Raw genomic sequence first — 21237 nt, 5'->3', positions numbered from 1 at the left:
TCGCATTAATCTTGCAGTTGCGGATGTGTTGTTGTGGAGGAATATAAGGTGTATATTAAGAAATGGGGGTGTATAAAAGATGTGGGGTGTATGTACAAAATATAAGGTGTTATTGAGAATGTGGGGTGTGAGGTTATTATGGGAAAATATGTGGGGTGTATTAAGATAATTTCTATAATACTATAATAAATATAAATTATATTGGGAATTATTATTGGCACTCTAAATTTCTCATTCTACACTCCAAACTTTCTATATTTAGAAAGAAAAATACATTTGTAAGGAGTGTAGAATGAGATTTTTAGAGTGCCAATAACACTTTCCATTATTTTTTATAGGGAAAATTAGGTTCACATCCTTCTTTTTGTTACTCCATTGATTAAAATCCTATTCATTTTCAATTTTTTATCAAGGTCCTTGGTATTAATAACATCATTAATTATTTGAATAATAAAATATTTTTATTTTTAAATATATTCCTTTAGTGTTAAAAATGTTACAATTAGTATATTTATATTTATGGCTAAATTTTTTATCATTTATTTTTATTTTTAGTTTGTACCAATTTTTAATTTGCAAATATTTTTTAATTTGTACTAATTTTCTTTTCATTTTTAATTTGTATAAAATGTACTAGTCAGATCGATTTTGGGGTAGGATATGAACCACGACCCTTATAACCATATCCATTTCATTCGAACAATTATCCACAGTTTTCGGATTTTTGAATTGCCATCCCTATGCATGGATGAACATATCTAATTTCCAACAAGGAAAGTAACGGCACCTTCGGGAAGTAGCTAGGTGGAAGCAGTTTCACGTCACACCCTCCCAAAATCCGCCACATCCTTATTAGCCACATGCAACATCAAACCCTCCCAAAACTCGCCACATCCTTATTAGCCACATGCAACATCAAACACGTGTGTGTGTGTGTGTGTGTGTGTACATATATATCCTCTTCTGCAAGTGTGAATATCTATCTGGAATATTTTAGCATCAGGCTAAACACTATAGCCTACAGCTAGAAGTAGTTTTGTGTGTGTGTCAAAAATGGCGGATGAGGTTGTTCTTCTGGACTTCTGGGCAAGCATGTTTGGCATGAGGGCCAGAGTGGCGCTGGCGGAGAAGGGCATCAAGTATGAGTACAGAGAGGAGGACTTGAGGAACAAGAGCCAGCTGCTTCTGCAGATGAACCCGGTTCACAAGAAGATCCCGGTTCTCATTCACAACGGTAAGCCAGTCTGTGAGTCACTCATCATTGTGCAGTATATTGATGAGGTTTGGAGGTATAAAGCTCCTTTGCTTCCCTCTGAGCCTTACCAGAAAGCTCACTCAAGGTTCTGGGCTGATTTCATTGACAAGAAGGTAACTTAAATTGTCTGAGTCGTTTTTTATTCTAATTAATTGTTTGTTTTTTAGGTTCATGTTAGGATGTGATTTGGGGTTTTCATGATTTTCATTAAAATTTGATATATATGCGGTAGAGCCCACTTTCTTTTCTTTTGGATGAATAGTTAGATGAGGTACAACCGTCAAGTCTGTATCCTTAGCATAAACAAGAGTTTTACATGAGGATCAAAATATAAATTTTTATAGGCTATGTGTAGGTGAGGATTTCTAAGTCATGGGTTGAAGTCAAATTATAAAGGAAAATATCACAAAGTGTGGGATAGGAGGGACTAGGAGTAGGAAATGTATCATATAAGCATTTCAAAGGCATAAGAGATACAAGAGAGCTAATCCGTCCTTGAAAAGTGTCTTTTGTCACCTGCAAATCTCTCTTACATGCATACCTTCGTAATTTTCATGAACGGCTTTTGTAATCTCTGCTATATATTTTTTGTGATCCATTTCTTACTACTCGAGTTCAATCATTGGAACTTACAAAACCCTACCCATATATAGCCGCAGGAATTAGAAATAGAAGTCAAAATTTAATTAATCCCATTGAACTCGCTATAGCAATGATCTGATGCAATCTTGTCTTAAAATTGCAGCTATATGATGCTGGGAGGAAGATATGGTCCACAAAGGGAGAGGAACAAGAGGCAGCTAAAAAGGACTTCATCGAAATCCTGAAGCAGTTGGAGGGACAGCTGGGAGACAAGCCATATTTTGAGGGTGAGAAATTTGGGTTCTTGGACATTGCTCTCATCACGTTCTACAGCTGGTTCCATGCATTTGAGACCTGTGGAAACTACAGCATCGAGGCCGAGTGTCCCAAGCTCATTGCATGGGCCAAGCGGTGCAAGAAGAGGGAGAGTGTTTCCAAATCTCTTGCTGACGAAAAGAAGGTGTATGAGTTCGTTCTTAGCATTAAGAAGATGCTTGGTGTGGAATAGAGGGGGAGATATCGATAGGCTGCTAGCTAGAATGTCGAAGTCCTAGAGTGAAGTCTCAAGCTGTGTCCAGTTTAATTCGTCTAATTTCTATCCTTTATATGTCTTGTTTTAGTTTCTAGTAAGATATTATGGTGAGAAACTTTGATGCGTCTTTCGAATCTTGTGTGAGAAAGAGTCTAGATGTATGAGTCCAAGGGTGGAAATCAATATTTGGTGCAGGTCCACTAACAACCTTTTTGGACGTGATCCGGTATGGTGCAGTATAAAGTTGGGGACTCAAATGCGAGTCCATTATCATTGGCGGAAGGCGGAAAAAAATAAAGGAAAATTAATGAAAATGACTTGAAAATTTTGAGTTTTAATGATAAGGACAAAATAAAGGGTAAAGTGAATTGTACCATGATTGACTTTTTAGTGTAAAAATGTGGTTTTTCGTTAAAGTGAACAGTACCGGGTGTTTTTCGTTAAAGTTTTCAAAAAATAATTGACCTCATACATATAAATGAATAATTAAAAACAGTGAGACCCAAATGTGAGTCTCTCTAGGTCAATTTCTGAGTCCATTATCATAAATTGAGGACTCAAATGTGAGTCCATTATCATTTGTGAAGACTCGATCATCAAATTGCAAGAATAATAGCCACAGTAACAGCAATTACTATCAGTATTTCAGTAACAAATTGGTCAGTAAAAGTAGTCAAGTTTGAAACGAACGAATTGGTTGTGGGGGTAAAGGTGGAAATTCATTGGAGTTTGTATAAATAGGTAGTGCAGCAGCAGCAGTTTTGGCAGAGATGTGATTTTGTGAGGGACCTTTCTGTGAATTTAAATGTATATGAATCGGAGTTAAGCCATAAAGATTTATATTTTAATTTCCAAAAACAAAAATGAAGATTTTTTGTCTAGTCAGTAAACTCAATTCATGAATCTTCATTCAATTTATGGAAACTTATCTTGTATATCTGTATTGTTTTTCACTTACTTTGAGAGTTGCGCAACAGATAACCGCCCATACCGCACATGAGTCGTATAATTAATGTTGATGTGTGTCTATTAGTCTTATGGTGTGTCAACTCATTGTATTCATTACTCACGCACCACCCAGATGTCGTGACTATAGTATATTATCGCATATTTAAACTTAATCAAATTGGCTAGAGCAATGCACTCTTTCCTTTACGCCCGAATTCAACTTCCCTCCGCATAATTTTGATGAACTAGTGACCAAATATTTATAGGCGCACCATGCTAATGCAAGTACCATACACCATTTCTTTTGCACCCTATAGTCTCTATCTCTCTTTCCTATTTGCTAGAAGAACCACTCTAATCCAGTTTTTTTTACCCTACAATTGGCCTGTAATGAGTTTTTAAATTAATGAAAGAAAAATCTGATAGCAGCCCGTATGCAAAGAGTCCATTTTTCAAAGTATTTTGAGAGAATAAAAACCGGTTTTGCAGCCGGCCGTTCGTTTTTAGAAAAAAAAAAATTAGTTTTTGATCATTGGTTTTTCCTGCATTAAGTAAAACTCAATTATAAAAATGTGCTTTGTAACTTTCATAATTGATTGCTCTTCAAAAATTATTTCATCATACATAAATTCTACATTATTAAGTTAGGATTCTGCAAAATTCGAGGATATAGTGATTGACGGACGTATTAGTATTGTGCCACTCCCACTCAAGGATTGGAGAGATCGAGTAGCAAAAGTGTAGAGACAAAATTGTTTTCTTGTTGTGAGTCTAGTAAGATGAGTTTTGTAAATCTTTTGAATTCATTTGTCTTAGTACTGTTTGTCCTGGCTTTGGAGCCTAAAGATTTTTTCAGGATTTTACCTCATTAAATCCTACATCTTGTGTGCACATTTTATTTATCTTTTTAATTGCATATGTGTAAAATAGTTTGGTATGTGATGTGCATGTGGAAGTTAAATTGAAAATTGAACTTGAACTGGACTTTTAATTTGTCACTACGATCATCCTAGAACTTCCAGTCATAAATTGTTGGTTATCAGGAATTAGGTTTTGCAGACCTGTACCATCGACATCTAGACTGATCCAATGGTGAATTGATATGCATTTGTAAAATTTCCTTGCTGGATCATATGTCCTCTTGTATTCTGCATTATTTACTTATTTTCTATCTTATGTTCAAGGTTTTAAAATACGCTAGGCGCTAATTGGACGGCGGTTTAGAATCTAGCGTCTAAGTGAATTTAAGTAAATCTATCATATTTCGTGTAAATAAACGTCTGTTTATATTTAAAATATAATTTCATCATAAACTACAAAATAAAATAACATATATATTATGAGGTATTGGAACATAATGAAAACATAGAGAACAAGCATATAATGTGTGTTCATTTAAGTATTCAACAAGTCTCTTACAATTTATTGAAAAAAAATGCAAATGCAAATGAAAATTATCTATTTTCTGTGTAAACAAGTAGCAACCTAAGCTGGTGTCTAGACGGGTCTGGACGGGCTAGGCGGGCACCTAAACAAGTCTAGACGCCTTTTTTTTTCTTAAACATCTAAGCATTAATCGGGACGATGGCCAGCCGCCTAACGCCTAAGCAGGTCCTAGGCGGGGATTTTTAGAACAGTGCTTGTGTTATACAATTCAACAATATTTAACCAACTAGTACTGATCTCACATCTTGAGATAACATGCAAAACTATTCATTTACCAAAAAATAAAATAAAAATCATGCAAAGTTTTGCCTCCTGCCAGTTGATTAATTAGTGTAAATGGTTCATACCCACCACCAAGTCAAATTCCTGGTTGCTTGTGTTAATTTAGCATGGCTACTAGCAGAAGGTTTCCTTCCCATGTTGAAGACTGCAATCCCCTTGGCAGAAACTTGACAGAGTTAATATCAAGTTGCTCTTTGATGGAAATTAGAAGGTAAATGTCGTTTGGTTATGCAGTTCATCACTTTTAATCAAAATATTTGGGGCATTATAGCATCAGGAAATGATATTGTTATTGGTGCGTTTAGAACGATAATATTAATGAGAAACACTAAGAGACTCGAATACTGCCATTTGAACAACTCTTTTTTCCTTGTTTTGTTGAAGGAGCATTGCTCAAGCCTATTAGCTTCAGCAGCACCTGCACCACCAAAGAGAAGTTGAGAAATTACACGCACAAAAAATGCATGCATGTCCCCCGTTCCGTTTTTAGATTATACTAGTAAATATGCCCGACATTGCTACTTAAATACACCAACCTTAACTACATGAATAAGACACATTTAACCTGAAAAAAATTCAACATAATCATGAACTAACAAAAGGGATAGATGAGTGAACGGTGTCGGTAAGATAAGCAGCTTGACTTTTATATACATTCAACCGAGCTGATTACAAAAAGATGTGGTTGCAAAAAAAAATGCTCTGTTTCCCTAAGCAACATGCATTTTACACATATATTACCCTTGAAGTTAAGATGGCAAAATATATGCCATGCAGGCCAGCCACCTGTTTTAGCAGTTAAACAAAAAAACATAAAAAGTGTTTCGTTGTTGTTTCAGCAGCTAAGCAACTAAGTAGAAGAATGTTTGTTCAAGTTGATGCAATGGGAGTTCTCCTTATGCATCAACACCAAGCAAAATTAACTGGGTTAGTATGTGGATATGCAACCCAAAAGCGTATGATAGGGTCCCTAGAGACATTCTTTGAAGGATTTTAGAGAAGAAAGGAGTACGAGTAGCATATATCCAAGCTATACAGGATATGTATGAAGGAGCAAAGACTGCCGTAAGAACTCATGAAGGACAAACCGAAAGCTTTCCCATAACTGTAGGATTACATCAAGGCTCATCCTTAAGTCCTTACCTTTTTGCGTTGGTAATGGATGAGTTAACAGGACATATTCAAGGTGATATTCCTTGGTGTATGCTTTTCGCAGACGATATAGTGTTGATAGATGAAACTCAGGAAGGGGTAAATGCAAAGCTTAACCTTTGGAGAGAAGTGTTGGAATCTAAAGGTCTTCGCCTAAGCCGATCAAAGACAGAATATATGGAGTGCAAGTTCAGTGCAAATGGAGGCCAAAACGAGTTAGGGGTGAGGATCGGAGATCAAGAAATACCAAAGAGCGACCATTTTCGTTACCTAGGATCTATCTTGCAAAAGAACGGAGAATTAGATGGAGATCTCAACCATAGAATACAAGCTAGATGGATGAAGTGGAAGAGTGCATCCGGCGTGTTGTGTAACCGCCGTATGCCACTGAAGCTCAAGGGAAAATTTTATAGGACGGCAATAAGGCCGGCGATGCTATATGGCACAGAATGTTGGGCGGTGAAGCATCAACACGTACACAAAATGGGGTAGCGGAGATGAGGATGCTTCGTTGGATGTGTGGGCACACGAGAAAGGATAAGATTAGGAATGAGGATATCCGGGGTAAAGTAGGAGTAGTCGAAATTGAAGGAAAGATGAGAGAAAATCGGTTACGGTGGTTTGGACATGTGCAAAGAAGGCCTACTGACGCTCCGATTAGAAGATGCGACTATGGGACAGAGGTTCAGGGCCGAAGGGGTAGAGGAAGACCTAGGAAAACTTTGGAAGAGACCCTAAGAAAAGACTTAGAGTACTTGGATCTAACGGAGGACATGACACAGGATAGAACACAATGGCGTTCTAAGATTCATATAGCCGATCCCACTCAGTGACTTGGATTTTCCAAGTCTCCAACCGAGAAGTTTTCCTCACTCGGAAAATTAAGGGAACACTACCTCAACCTATATGCTTCACTCACAAAGCTTCAACATACAAGCTTCAACAAAAGAAAATTCAAAGAACTTAGCGAAGAAGGCTTTGGTGTATTTAACACAATACGTTGAAATGAAGGAAAACTTATTTATTGATATTCCCGATAAGTTACAAATATGTACATATACTTGAGTCAAAATAAACAAACAAGAGGGAGCCTTCACAAAGGTTGCTTAGGAGAAGTCTCAGCAGTCGGTAGAGCCCCAGAAAGAGAAGGCACCGGAGGGGGATCATTCGGAGCCTCAGTACTGGACAAAACCCTAGAAGGAGGAGGCATCAGAGGTTGATCATTTGGAGCTTCATTACGCGGTACAGCCCCAGAAGACGAAGACAATAAATGCCTTTGGAACAAACCCACAAATCTCTGATGATCAAGTAAAACCTGACCATCAGATTCCTTCATCTGGTCAAGCTTCCTCTTCATGTTTGTAGCATAGTCATGTGCGAGCCGGTGCAACTGTTTATTCTCATGCTTGAGCCCTCTAATCTCCTGTTTGAGACTCATCACTTCAGCCGCCAATGATTCAACTTGGTGGGTTCGAGCAAATAGGCGTTGGGCCATATTAGACACAGAACCTGCACACTGAACACTGAGAGCCAGAGAATCCTTAACAGCCAACTCATCAGACCGTTTGGAAAGTAGTCTGTTATCTTTGGGAGTGAGAAGATTCCTGGCCACTACCGCAGCGGTCATATCATTCTTCATCACGGAATCCCCAACGGTAAGAGGACCAGTAGGGGAGACGAAGGATGGGCGCCATATGTTGTCTGGAGAAGGCGGGGCTGCCTCTTCAACAAGGTTCAAGTCAAAACGACGGTCGGAGGGGCCAGACATTTTCAAAGGTGTTGAAGAGAGAAGAGGTCGGACAAATCAAGATCTTAGAAGTGCAAGAATGGAGCTTTTACTGGTGGATATTCAAGTGTGCTTTGGAACTTAATGTCAGCCCCTATAAAAATCTGCACTCGACGAAGCTTCAGAAATCGAAGAGGCGCCTGCTCAGAAATCGAAGAGGCGTTTGCTTTCTCAAAAGCTGGGCTGCTCAAAGACCACGAAGGCCGATCTCAGAAATCGAAGAGGCTTGCTTTCTCAAAAGCTGGGCTGCTCAGAGACCACGAGGGCCGATCTCAGATATCGAAGAGGCACCTACTTTTCCAGCCTTGTCAGCACCTGTCACACGCATACTCAGCTTTACGGAAATTATGGGCATTCTGTCGAAGATTTCTGGCGAAGTAGAAAGCACATGAATCGTACTGTTCAATCGCCCACTTCCCACACGCAACAGTAGCTCATGGGTACCACAGATAACTTTGCCAAAGTTCTCTGACAAAGTTGAGACACGTGAAGCTTGCAGCTCCCACTACATCGCTCTGAACAAGAAGGGTAAAAGAATTGCAAAGAAACAACACTAACAAAGTTTAGACACATAAATTTTGAAGGTCTAGCTACCATATTATTACCCACAAGGGTAAAGGAACAGTACCACTGCTGGATAATTGGAAAGTCCCGATGTGTCAACCTCTGTACTTCGTGGCAAGGTAGACTAGCAAACATGCCCAACCTTTACTCACATTCGAGAAAACACTCCCAACAAGATTGCTTGCTCCAAAATCGAAGAGGCACCGCCCTCCGAATCTCGAGAGCCAGACTCCCAACATGATTACTTTCTCAAAAATCGAAGAGAGGCTAAAGGAACAGTACCACTGCTGGATAATTGGAAAGTCCCTGTGTGTCAACCTTTGTGCTTCGTGGCAAGGTAGACTAGCAAACATGCCCAACCTTTACTCACATTCGAGAAAACACTCCTAACAAGATTGCTTGCTCCAAAATCGAAGAGGCACCGTCCTCCGAATCTCGAGAGCTAGACTCCCAACATGATTACTTTCTCAAAAATCGAAGAGACACCGCTCTTCGAATCTCGAGAGCCAGACCCCCAGCAGGATTGTTTTCTCAAAAATCGAAGAGGCATCGTTCTCCGAATCTCGAGAGCCAGATCCCCGACAGGATTGCTTGTTCGAAAACCGAAGAGGCACCACTTTCCCAACTTCAAGAGCAGGATCTCCTTGGATAAAGCTTGTCTGTAATCTTCACACGCAACATCAGCTTTCCAGATACCACAGACCACTTTTTCAAAGTGCTCTGACAGAGTTAAAACATGTGAAGCTGGCAACTCCCACTACCGTGCTATGACCAAGCAGGGTAAAGGAATAACATTATTACTTGATGTTAGGGAGACTCCTATATATGTCGACCTCCATCCCTAACGGACAGGCAGACCTGCAAAAATGCTCAACCCTTTCTCTTATCTGAGAGGGCACTCCCAACGAAGCCTTTCGAAATATTCAGCTTTCTTTCCCCCCGATAATACCTCTGTAAACAAGCTATACTAGAGCAAGAATATCTCATATCATCAGGGTTAAAAGCAAGAGTATCCCATATCATGCTTTTTCCCTGTCTTTTCCTTTGGCCTTGTTCTTACCTGCAAGACAAGGAGAAAGAGAGCAATCAGTCAGCACTTGGAATCAAGCTTCCAGCCAGGAACTGACTGCCTGGAACCCCTTACCTGATTACTTACCTGGCATTGCTCTCGAGTACTCATCTTCAACATCTTATGCTTCCAGGGAAGATACCGCATCTGCCTGAGGAACAGATAGGGCAAGTGAGAAGGATACAAGGAAGCATGTGGAGACAAGCGTAACAGCACACGTGCCGATACATCCACTATTCTGTCAAAAGCAAAAGTATCCCATATCAGCAGGGTCGAACGTACTCTAGATTTGATGGACTTGTTTTGACCCTCAAATTCTTCAGTCGGCCTTATACTCTGGAGGAAACCAGAAAACCCTCCAGCCCAGTTCAAGAATAAGCCTGTGGAAAGTTACTTCTTCAAAAGCAAAAGTATCCCATATCATCTCTTCTCATTTTTCTTCTCTTTATCCTTCATGCTGCCTGCAAGATAGGGAGAATGTGAACAATCAGCCGGAGCTCTGATTGCTTACCTTGTCTGTCACCTCTTTCAGCATATCCCCTAGCTCGGCGACTTGGAGGACTCTTACTACATGGTTTGTATCGCGCTTGACCAAGCATGAAACTACAAGTAAGCTTCAAGTGAAATTGATACATTACCTTGTGCATCTTCACCAGTTACAGATACCACCCCTGGATGGAGGAAGAGTACTTCCAGAGAAGATGCCACATCTACCTATGAGACAGATAAGGCAAGTCAAGACGATACCACACTCCGGTACTTAGAAGTTTCGTGGCTACGAGATCATTCTCCCACAATATTTCCTAATGTCATTTGTACTAAATCATTCACTTGTACTCACTAAAGGAGAGCTTGAACCTATGTACTTGTGTAAACCCTTCACAATTAATGAGAACTCCTCTATTCCGTGGACGTAGCCAATCTGGGTGAACCACGTACATCTTGTGTTTACTTTCCTATCTCTATCCATTTATATACTTATCCACACTAATGACCGGAGCAATCTAGCGAAGATCACAAAAAGTGACCGTTTTCGCTACCTAGGATCTATCTTGCAAGAGAACGGAGAATTAGATGGAGATCTCAACCATAGAATACAAGCTGGATGGATGAAGTGTAAGAGTGCATCCGGCGTGTTGTGTGACCGTCGTAGGCCACTGAAGCGCAAGGGGAAATTTTATAGGACGGCAATAAGGCCAGCGATGTTGTATGGCACAGAATGTTGGGCGGTGAAGCATCAACACGTACACAAAATGGGTGTAGCGGAGATGAGGATGCTTCGTGGGATGTATGGGCACACGAGAAAGGATAAGATTGGGAATGAGGATATCCGAGGTAAAGTAGGAGTAGCCAAAATTGAAGGAAATATGAGAGAAAATCGGTTCCGGTGGTTTGGACATGTGCAAAGAAGGCCTACTGACGCTCCGGTTCGAAAATGTGACTACGGGACAGAGGTTCAGGGCCGAAGGGGTAGAGGAAGACCTAGGAAAACTTTGGAAGAGACCCTAAGAAAAGACTTGAGTACTTGGATCTAACGGAGGACATGACACAAAACCGAGCGCAATGGCGTTCTAGGATTCATATAGCCGACCCCACTTAGTGGGAAAAGGCTTTGTTGTTGTTGTTGTTGTTCAACATGTACGTTTCAAGAAGAGACATACACTGGCACACATACAATGAAAATCATATGAAAAAAAAAAAGCCAAGAAATCACATAAAAGTATCAATCTTTGAAATTTTATTTTCCTTTCCCCCAATTATCACAGCCATCAAACAAAGGGTAAGTCTACAAATGTCAATTTTCATGCCATAAATTTGTGATACATTACAATCTAAAATCACACACATACATCATACATACACATACATCAGATGAAAGGAAGCAAATATTATCAACAAACGCGATGGAATTCCTTTCCTGGGAAAGGTTTGGCCCGGTGATGTGTACTATCCAGACTTCGCACATCCAGAAAGTGAAAAATATTTTCAACAAACGCGATGGAATTCCTTACCTTCGAGTTGTTAGAAGCTCTGATGGGTGTTTCTTTTCATCCAGCCCTCAAAACAGAACCCACAATTGTAATATAATATCCAATCATAGGTGAAGAATCAAATTAACCCAGCCCTGTGTATAGAAAAATTGAACAAATTTAGACATTTATATGTATGTATATTCCAGTAAAAAAGATTGAAATGCACTGAACCCTAAATTGCAAAACTACGTCAGACTGATTGAAGAAGAGAAACAGAGAGGGAGACGGAGAAAACCCTAGAAACAGAACCCTCTCGCAACCTAATACAAAATCAAGCCAACAAATTCCATTTCAATTTTGACAAAAGAAATCGAAGAAGAATAATGAAAAACTAAACGAATTACAGAGGAACTGATGGGTTTATGCATCAGCAACGTGAACTGAAGATGAGAATTAGAAGGGGAAGAAAAAAACGACATACCTTCCCGACGCCACCTCAACCCTTCACGTTGTCCCCATCACCTCGATCCGATCGAATCATAGACGCTCGGCCCGATCGAAACGAAGCACAGCCTCTCTCCCCCCTTGAAATCTGAAATCCCTAACCCCATGCTTTTCTCTGACTGTACCCCCTTTCCCACTCATGAAATCGAGGATCCCCTCTCCTCCCTCAGACCCGGCTTCTCTGCCCTCCCGCTTCTCTGCCCTCTCGTCTACGTTCACGATTAGTACATTAACCTTTTATATTAATTTTTTTATAAAGATAATAAAACAAAAAGCAATAATCCTCTCTCTTTGTCGCTCTGTCTCCCCTCTCCCACTATCTCTCTATATCGTATAAATGTTGAGAAATATTCATGCAAATCAGTCCCAAACAATAAACATAGGCTCCATCTTTCATCAATACCTTACCTTAGCCGATTTGCCATCACTTTCAACCGCAATCTGTTGTGGTATATCGAAAGGATGTGTAGAGCTCTGGTGTTCCCACCGGCACGGTTGTTCGCACCACCTCCTTCTCTTGGTCTGCCTTTGTTGGCAATGTCGCAAATGGGGATCCCACTAGCTTCCTTCGTTTTTTCTACCTGGTGGCTGCATTCGGAGAGGTTTTCTCTGATGGATGATGGCATCTTCCTTCCTTCAACCTCTGAGGCGTCGGTTGGTCGAATCTATGGATATTATATTACAATTTTTTTTTAAATATTGAAATGTGGAAAAAGAAAAAAAAAATTAATAAAAAAAAGAAAAAGAAAAGTGTGTCTCTGTCTCCTACCCTTTTTCAGCAATGACTCAGTGAATAAATTTTTTTGCACGCTTTGCTCTATTTTTATTAAAAAATTAACCTTTAATATTGTGACCCTAATTATTTAAGGGATGTGCTATCCACACACATTTTGTTAATTTTCGTCATTTGATCTTCTTTAATTCATCTGATCCGACTGCCGAAAATTAAAAGGATGTGAGAGAAATAAAAAGAGATGTGTGGATATCACACCCCTTATTCAAATCTTGAATCTACCACTATTGACTAACAATAACTCATCGCATATTTCAAACATTATTTATTTAAATAGTGTTGCTTGTTACTATCACATAAAGTTGATGGTTGAAAAAAAGAAGAAAACTAATAAAAATAGTTTGAAAATTTTAACTTTTAACGAAAATGACAAAAAAGTGTTATAAGTGAATAGTACTATGATTGATTTTTTAATATAAAAATATAATTTTTCGTTAAATGAACAGTACTATAAATTTTTCGATAAAATTCCATTGAAAAAACCAAAACAAAACAAATAATGCATGCATCACTTTGTTGTGCTTTTCACATAAAGCTGTAGACTCTTTGTAAAAAGGTTTTTCTACCCCTACTTGGCCCTTTCATAAATAAAGTGAAATTTGAATTCAAACACTACACATTCGTACAGTGTAATTTCTTTTATTACAAAATTAATCTTTAACATTGAAACCCCAATCATTCAAATCTTGAATTTGCCATTGTTGACTGAAAGTAACTCATCGCATATTTCAAACATTATTTGCTTGTTACCATCAAATAAAGTTGAAGGTTGAAAAAATCAAAACAAAACAAATAATGCATGCATGACTTTGTCGTGCTTTTCACATATAGCATGCCACGTCACCGAAAGTAATGGCATACAGCATGCCACGTCACACCCTCCAAAAATCAGCCACACCCTTATTGCCACGTATGTGTATATACGTAAATATATTACCGACCCTCTTCGGATTCTTTTAACAAGAAACTTGAAAAATTATGAATTATATATGTTTATTGTATTTGCGAAATTTAGAAATTCTTACAAAAAAAATCTAGCGAGAATCCGGATTCCATATATATATATGTGTGTGTGAATATCTATCTGGAATATTTTAGCATCAAGCAAAACACTCTAGCCTACAGCTAGAAGTAGTTGTGTGTGTGTCAAAAATGGCGGATGAGGTTGTTCTTCTAGACTACTGGGCCAGCAAGTTTGGCATGAGGGCCAGAGTAGCGCTGGCGGAGAAGGGCGTCAAGTATGAGTACAGAGAGGAGGACTTGAGGAATAATATTAAGAGCCAGATGCTTCTGCAGATGAACCCGGTTCACAAGAAGACCCCGGTTCTCATTCATAACGGTAAGCCGGTCTGCGAGTCACTCATTATTGTGCAGTATATTGATGAGGTTTGGAGGGATAAAGCTCCTTTGCTTCCCTCTGAGCCTTACCAGAAAGCTCACTCAAGGTTCTGGGCTGATTTCATTGACAAGAAGGTAACTTAAATTGTCTGAGTCGTTTCTTATTCTAATTAATTGTTTGTTTTTTAGGTTCATGTTAGGATGTGATTTGGGGTTTTCATGATTTTCATTAAAATTTGATATATATGCGGTAGAGCCCACTTTCTTTTCTTTTGGATGAATAGTTAGATGAGGTACAATCTTCAAGTCTGTATCTTTAGCATAAACAGTTTGACATGAGGAGCAAAATACAATTTTTTATGGGCTATGGAGGCATTATTCTAAAAATTCTCCTTTAATGCTATCTAGCCCACTTAAGCGTTAGACCCTTAGTCATCATTCTGATTAGTTTTTAGATGCTATGCGGCCGTTCACCGTTTTAATTAATTTTTAAGCATTTAAAAATTAATAAAAAAACACATAGATCCACTTCAATAAGTTGGATCACTCTCCATATTGCTAATTAATTTTACGGTAGAATTTCAATTTTTTTCATGATAACAAAGTATGGTCCTTGTGTGAAGTTAAACGGGCACACACACTTCACGATATCTTGTTGTATTGTTTATGTGGTAAGTTTATAAATGTATCACACGTAAAGAGCGTGTTGAAAATTAATTCTACATTAATAAAAGACCTTGCGTGACCTTGCGTGGGCTTATAAATAAATTGAGCTACTTTCCATATTATCAATTAGTTTTATTGTAGAATTCCTGACTTTCTTTACAAATCTATCTTGCATGCCTCGTTAATTTTCATGAACGGCTTTTGTGATCTCTGCTATTTTGTGATCCATTTCTTGCTACTTAAGTTCAATCATTGGAACTTACAAAACCCTAAACAAATATAGCCGCGGGAATTAGAAAAGAAGTCAAAATTTAATTAATCCCACTGAACTCGCTATTGCAATGATCTGATGCAATCTTGTCTTAAAATTGCAGCTATATGATGCTTGCACGAAGATATGGATGACAAAGGGAGAGGAACAAGAGGCAGCAAAAAAGGACTTCATCGAAATCCTGAAGCAGTTGGAGGGACAGCTTGGAGACAAGCCATATTTTGAGGGTGAGAAATTTGGGTTCTTGGACATTGCTCTCATCACGTTCTACTGCTGGTTCCATGCATATGAGATCTGTGGAAACTTCAGCATCGAGGCCGAGTGTCCCAAGCTCATTGCATGGGCCAAGAGGTGCATGCAGAGGGAGAGTGTTTCCAAATCTCTTGCTGACGAAAAGAAGGTGTATGAGCTTGTTCTTGGCCTGCAGAAGATGTTTGGTTGGGAATAGAGGGAGAGATATCAATCTAGAACGTCAGAGTCTTATAGTGAAGTGTGAATCTGTGTCTTGTTTAATTTCTTTCCTTTAGGTATCCTGTTTTAGTTTATAGTGAGATATATTATGGTGAGACACTTTGATGCGTCTTTGGAATCTTGTGTGAGGAGAGTATAGATGTATGGCTGTGTCCGGTTTAATTTGTTTAATCTCTTTCCTTTATATATCTTGTTTTAGTTTGTAGTGAGCACTACTAGAAAATGTGTTATAGGGCACCATTTTGAGGACATCCTTCTTCATCGGTGGCTTTGTAAATCGAAGTGTCACTATTGTCAAAATTTGGTGTCTTAAACTTTTGTAACACCAATGGTTTTAAGGAAAACTAATGAAAATGGCTTGAAAACTTTGAGTTTTAATGATAAGGACAAAATAAAGGGTAAAGTGAATAGTACCAGGATTGACTTTTTAGTGTAAAAATGTGGTTTTTCGTTAAAGTGAACAGTACCATGTGCTTTTCGTTAAAGTTCCCATGGTTTTAACCCTTATAACACCATTCATTGGTGTCAAACTATAAAAAAATTTACACCAAAGATACGTTATGTGTTTTTCAACTTTGGGAGCTGATTTTTTTTATTTTTCTTTTTCAGTTTTCTTCTCCTTTTTTCTGTCAAAGATATTTTTATTTTTATTTTTTTTTAACAAACGATATTATCTACAATAAGGAGGAGGGGTGGGTTGCGCCTCACAATGAGCTAGCAATAATATGGTTCAACTTCACATTTGGCGAGACTCGAACCTAAAATATCTCACTCATAAGCGAAAATGAATATTACTAGACCGTGGTACTAAATGACTTATTTTTCATTTAATAATGCTATTCTACAGTACTTCACCCCTCATATAAATACAAAGTTTGCCCAACCCTAATTTTCAACTAGCCTTTCTCTCTCCCCTCCCTGCACTGAACTCCTCGCCTTCTCCCTTAACCCTAGCTCCTTAACCTTTCAATTGTAAAGCTTTCTCAACCCAGAAATTAAAATCCATTTCATTTATCTTCAATTTTTTGCCCCATTACTACAAGAAAACATGGTATAATTGACGGAATTGTAAGGATATAGACAGTGGCTAGGATTGTGCCACTTGTCACACGATTGTAAGCCTTAGTTAGTTTGTTAGAAAGTGTGTTCTCTATATAAATACATCATTGTAATAACTTAATGATTAAAGAAAAAAACCAATATAACAATTCTGTAGATTTTCTCTCTCTTTAAAACCTTTCTCTATCTAGTTCTTGAAATTCTGATCTTCTCTCTCGATCTCTCCCTCTCTACATTAACATGGTATCAATCGCCATTGTTGCTTACGCTGTTTTCTCCGATCCTTCGGCCACTTCCGCTCGACTTCTCGATCTCTAATTCTTTTTGTTTCTCGACGAAAGTATATTGTTGTGTTATTGGATGAATTCTGGTATTTTCTTCCTTTGTGATTTCTAGATTTCTTCATCTCCTTCTTTCTGCGATTATAAGATTGTGCACACCAGGTATTTGTGATATTTCCTCTATGACTTTTCCATCTCAATTATGCAAATATGGTTACTACATCTCAATTACAAATTCTCCAATCGTCTATTACTGGTCTTATATATACAATTTCTACATCTGTGAATGTTAAGCTTGATGATTCTAATTACTTGAATTGGCAATTCCAAATGCAATTGTTGCTTGAGGGACATGGTATCATGGGATTTGTTGATGGCTCCACTCTTGTCCATCTCGCTTTATTACTTGTTATGCTACTTCCAATGCTTCTGGTGTTGATGCTGCACATTCTTCTACTCAAACTGAGAATGAAGATTACATTGTTTGGAAGATGCACAATCGTGCCCTTATGCAGTTGATTACTACAACTTTGTCATCTGTTGCAATTTCATGTGCTATTGGAAGCATAAGTGCTTATGATATTTGAACTCGGTTAAAGGAACAATTTTCTGTTGTTTCTAGGACTAGTATTTTTCAGCTCAAGTCAAATCTTCAAACTATTAAGAAAGGGGCTGATTTTGTGTCTCAATATCTACAAAAGATTAAGAAAGCTCGAGATTATCTCTCTGTTGCTGGAGTTACTTTTGCAGATGAGGATATTGTTATCTTAGCACTCAATGGTCTACCTCCTAAGTTCAATACTTTTCGTAGTGTTATACGGGGTCGTGAAAGTGTTATTTCTCTCCAAGAATTCAGGGTGCAACTTCTTACTAAAGAATTGATTGTTGACAGCAATGTGAATTCTCAGTTTATGTCTGCCATGGTGGCTAATAACGCTGGTGGTTCTAAATTCTCTACATCTCAACATCAATATGGTGGTGCTAATCCTGGTTTTTCAGTTCATAATTCTGGTCCCTCAGGTGGGTATCGTTCTTTCCACAATAACAAGAAGGGTAAAGGAAAATACAATCAGGGATATAGGTATCCTAATCCTAATTCTAGACAACATTTTCCAAATCATGGTTCACATTCAGCACATGTATTCTCTGGTGTTCTTGGACCTTCTCCATCACAGTATCTTGGACACTCTTCTACACAGCAAGTTCCTTGTCAATTGTGTAATCAGCTTGGCCACACTGCTCTATTTTATCATTCAAAATAGTTGGGAAGCCAGGGATGCCAAATCTGTGGCAAGACAAATCATACTACCTGGTATTGTTTTTTCAATGATAAAGGTCCCCAACTTGGGTGGTCTATATTATCCTCAAATGTCAAGCAATGCTTATGCTCCTTCAGCACCAACCTTTTCTCCTCAGTCCAATATCCAGGCTATGCATACAGTCTCTTCTCAGTCATCTTTAGCTACCACACCTCATCATCAACCACAAATTTGGCACACTGACTCAAAGGCCATAAACCATATGACTACAGATATCAGTAACTTGTCTTTGACATCTCTTTATCCTTCTAATGAGACAGTGTAAACTAGGGGTGGGTTCAAAAAACCGAAATCCGAAAAAAATAAAAAACCAAACTGAACCGAAGCTGAAAAAAATTGAACCGAAACTACCAAACCAAACCAAATCTGGCTGGTTAAGTTTCAGTTTTTGAGGTCCAGAAATCGAACCGAACCGAGAAAAAATATCATATATAAATACTAAAAACGTGTTGGCGTCAGGGTTTAAACCCCTTCCCTGCAGGTTGGGGTTAATCGTTGCAAGCTAACTTGACTGTAGGCTTTGAGTTGTTATAATTGCACCAATAAGTTATTTATAGGTTTCTTAAATTTAATGCTTTATAAAATTTCTTAACTTTACAAACCCTAGCCGTCTCACTCCTATCCCATTTCCCATTTCCCATTTCCCATTTCAGATCTCAAACACTCACACTCTCTCTCCCCTCCGCTGCTTCCTCTCTGCCTTTGCTTCCTCAGTCTCTCTCTCCTTCCTCTCTTCCTCCAAATCACTCTCTCTCCAGTCTCCAGTCTTCTCCTATCCTCCTCTTCTTCTTCTTCCAAACCATGATTTTCCCTCGCCCCTTTCAAATCGAAACCCCCTCCAAATTGGAAGATTCTAATCCGGGTTTTCCAATCTCTCACAAGTAATTTTCGAAACGAAGCACAGCCCCTCTCGTTGTCCTCATTACCTCGATCCAATCAAATCATATAGGCTCGGCCTGATCGAAACAAAGCACATCCTCTCTCCCCCCTTGAAATCTAAAATCCCTAACCCCATGTTTTTCTTTTACTGTACCCCCTCTCCCACTCATGAAATCGAGGATCCCCACTCCTCCCCTATCTCTCTTTCTCTCTCTCTCTCTCTCTTTGTAACTCTGTCTCCTTCTCCCTCTGTCTATCTATATCGTATAAATGTTGAGAAATATTCATGCAAATCGGTCCTAAACATAGGGCCATTAGGCTCGTCTTTGAAAACTAATATTTTAAATGATTTTAAAAGTGATAGATTTGATAGAATTTAGAATGATTTAAGACTCCTACAAAATTTATATAGATTTTAAAGAATTTGAATGGATTTAGTTTGTAGATTTAGTGGATTGTGGTGGATTTTCATATAATTTTTTTATTGAAAATAAAAAAAGGAAAACTCTTTCCCCTTGCCCTATTGTACTCGATAGCCACTTTATCTCCTCCCTTTTCGGATCCCCTTCACACAACCACGACTCCATCTCTTTCTCAATTGATAGATCAACATAACTTTGGTGAGCTTTTGAGCACTACACCACCAACAACCATCACCACTGACTACCCTTTTGCCACAAATGTAGGTTGTGGTACTTTAGTAGTGCTTGTAGTACCACAGACAGTAAAAAATCAGAATGGCGAGAGAGTAATATTAACCAAAATCCTAGATTGATCATGTCCTTCAATGATCCTAATTGAGGTCTAAGAGTCGTAATAATACATGAAACTAGTATCAGAAACTGTTACATGCACCCTTGCACACCTTGCAGTCAACCAAGCCTATCTCTAGCTTTATTTTTCCATTGTTGCATACTACACATTTTGTACCACCTACCGATCGCAAGTCTCAGTGATTGAAGTGGAAAAATGTTCAAAGAAATAAAAGAATTATTGAATGTCGAAATAAAGAAGCATAACAGATGATGTATATATTCGTATTTTATATGCACTACTAATATTTTTTGTTTGTAGCACTGTGATCCTAATCCTATGTATGATATATCCTTGAATGCTTCAAACTAAAAGTGAGAGAAAGAGAATTATGCAGAAGAAATGGTGGAGATCCACTACAGGCTGTTGACAAAGAGAGCTGCAGTGTGACACACCGTACCCGATCCCCTCCTCTTACCTTTCATCACCATGAATTCCTTCTTTCCGCCAATCGAAACTCTGCTAAAAAAACCAGAAACGAATGCGTTGCATGCAGAGCTCGATTGATATATGAAGCTTTGAGAGTGAAATTACGAAATTGCCTGAGAGGGTTGCGGTGTTGAACATTGGATTAAGTTCTAACCGTTGAACATCAATGTGATTCTCCTCTGACTCGAGAATTCGAGAACTCGTCCAAAACCTAGCTCAAAGTGTGTATAATACTGTGAAATGCTTACAAAAAGATATTCCACCAAAGTATATGATGGTTACCTGTGTGTGGCTGGGGTTGGTAGAGATTTGAGAATTGCCCAGATGGAAAAGGATTTGAAATCCTAGGGGGTGAGGTTGGATTCTTTTTAAAATCCTCCAAAATCTTAATTTTTTTTAATACACTTAGATTTGGATAGATTTTAAAATCCTTTAAAATCTTTTAATTGACTACACCTATATTTGAATGGATTCTAAAATCATTTAAAATCTTTTAATTGACTACACTAGAATTTTAAAGTCTTTTAAAATCCTCTCAAATCCAAGTTTGACTACACCCCCTAAGCAAACCAATCGTTAATTTTCAGAAAAACAAATAAAATGCATTATTTGATAATAAAAAAATAGTAACACAATCCATTTATTTTTAGTGTAATGCTAGAGGATCAAATTTTTAGACTAAATTTCGAAGAAAATTTTCATTGTGGCAATAACACAACTTAGAACACCAAGTATCATAATACATTTGTTTAAAAAAATGCACAAAAGGTGAAAACGACAAAAGGTGGAAAAATGATAAGGAGAGAGGAAATGTTTGTGGCACCA

The 21237-nt window shown here is 38.3% G+C and overlaps 2 protein-coding genes across 6 annotated transcripts in view; both read left to right on the top strand.

The window, feature by feature from the left end:
• The first annotated feature begins 946 nt into the window (after positions 1 to 946).
• Positions 947 to 21237, top strand: part of LOC126585983 (probable glutathione S-transferase) — a 35740-nt gene continuing 15449 nt past the window's right edge. The window contains exons 1-3 of one of the 5 annotated variants that reach the window (XM_050250633.1): positions 947 to 1368; positions 2001 to 2248; positions 15513 to 15997. In XM_050250633.1, the coding sequence (XP_050106590.1) occupies positions 1054 to 1368; positions 2001 to 2248; positions 15513 to 15609 (660 nt within the window). In that variant the 5' untranslated portion in view covers positions 947 to 1053 and the 3' untranslated portion in view covers positions 15610 to 15997. Of the gene's footprint in view, positions 1369 to 2000; positions 2592 to 13853; positions 14360 to 15264; positions 15998 to 21237 lie in introns of those variants that run through there. The other 4 variants (XM_050250632.1, XM_050250629.1, XM_050250631.1 and 1 more) reach the window with 4 other exon arrangements.
• On the top strand, positions 17945 to 18556 carry LOC126585988 (uncharacterized). The gene is made up of 2 exons (XM_050250637.1): positions 17945 to 18262; positions 18389 to 18556. Exons 1-2 carry the CDS (start codon positions 17945 to 17947, stop codon positions 18554 to 18556), a joined length of 486 nt encoding a protein of 161 aa, XP_050106594.1.

This window comes from Malus sylvestris, chromosome 10, assembly GCF_916048215.2.
Source record: "Malus sylvestris chromosome 10, drMalSylv7.2, whole genome shotgun sequence".
NCBI lineage: Eukaryota > Viridiplantae > Streptophyta > Magnoliopsida > Rosales > Rosaceae > Malus > Malus sylvestris.
The sequence above is the reverse complement of the archived record's forward strand: the minus strand, read 5'-3'. Positions and strand labels throughout refer to the sequence as shown.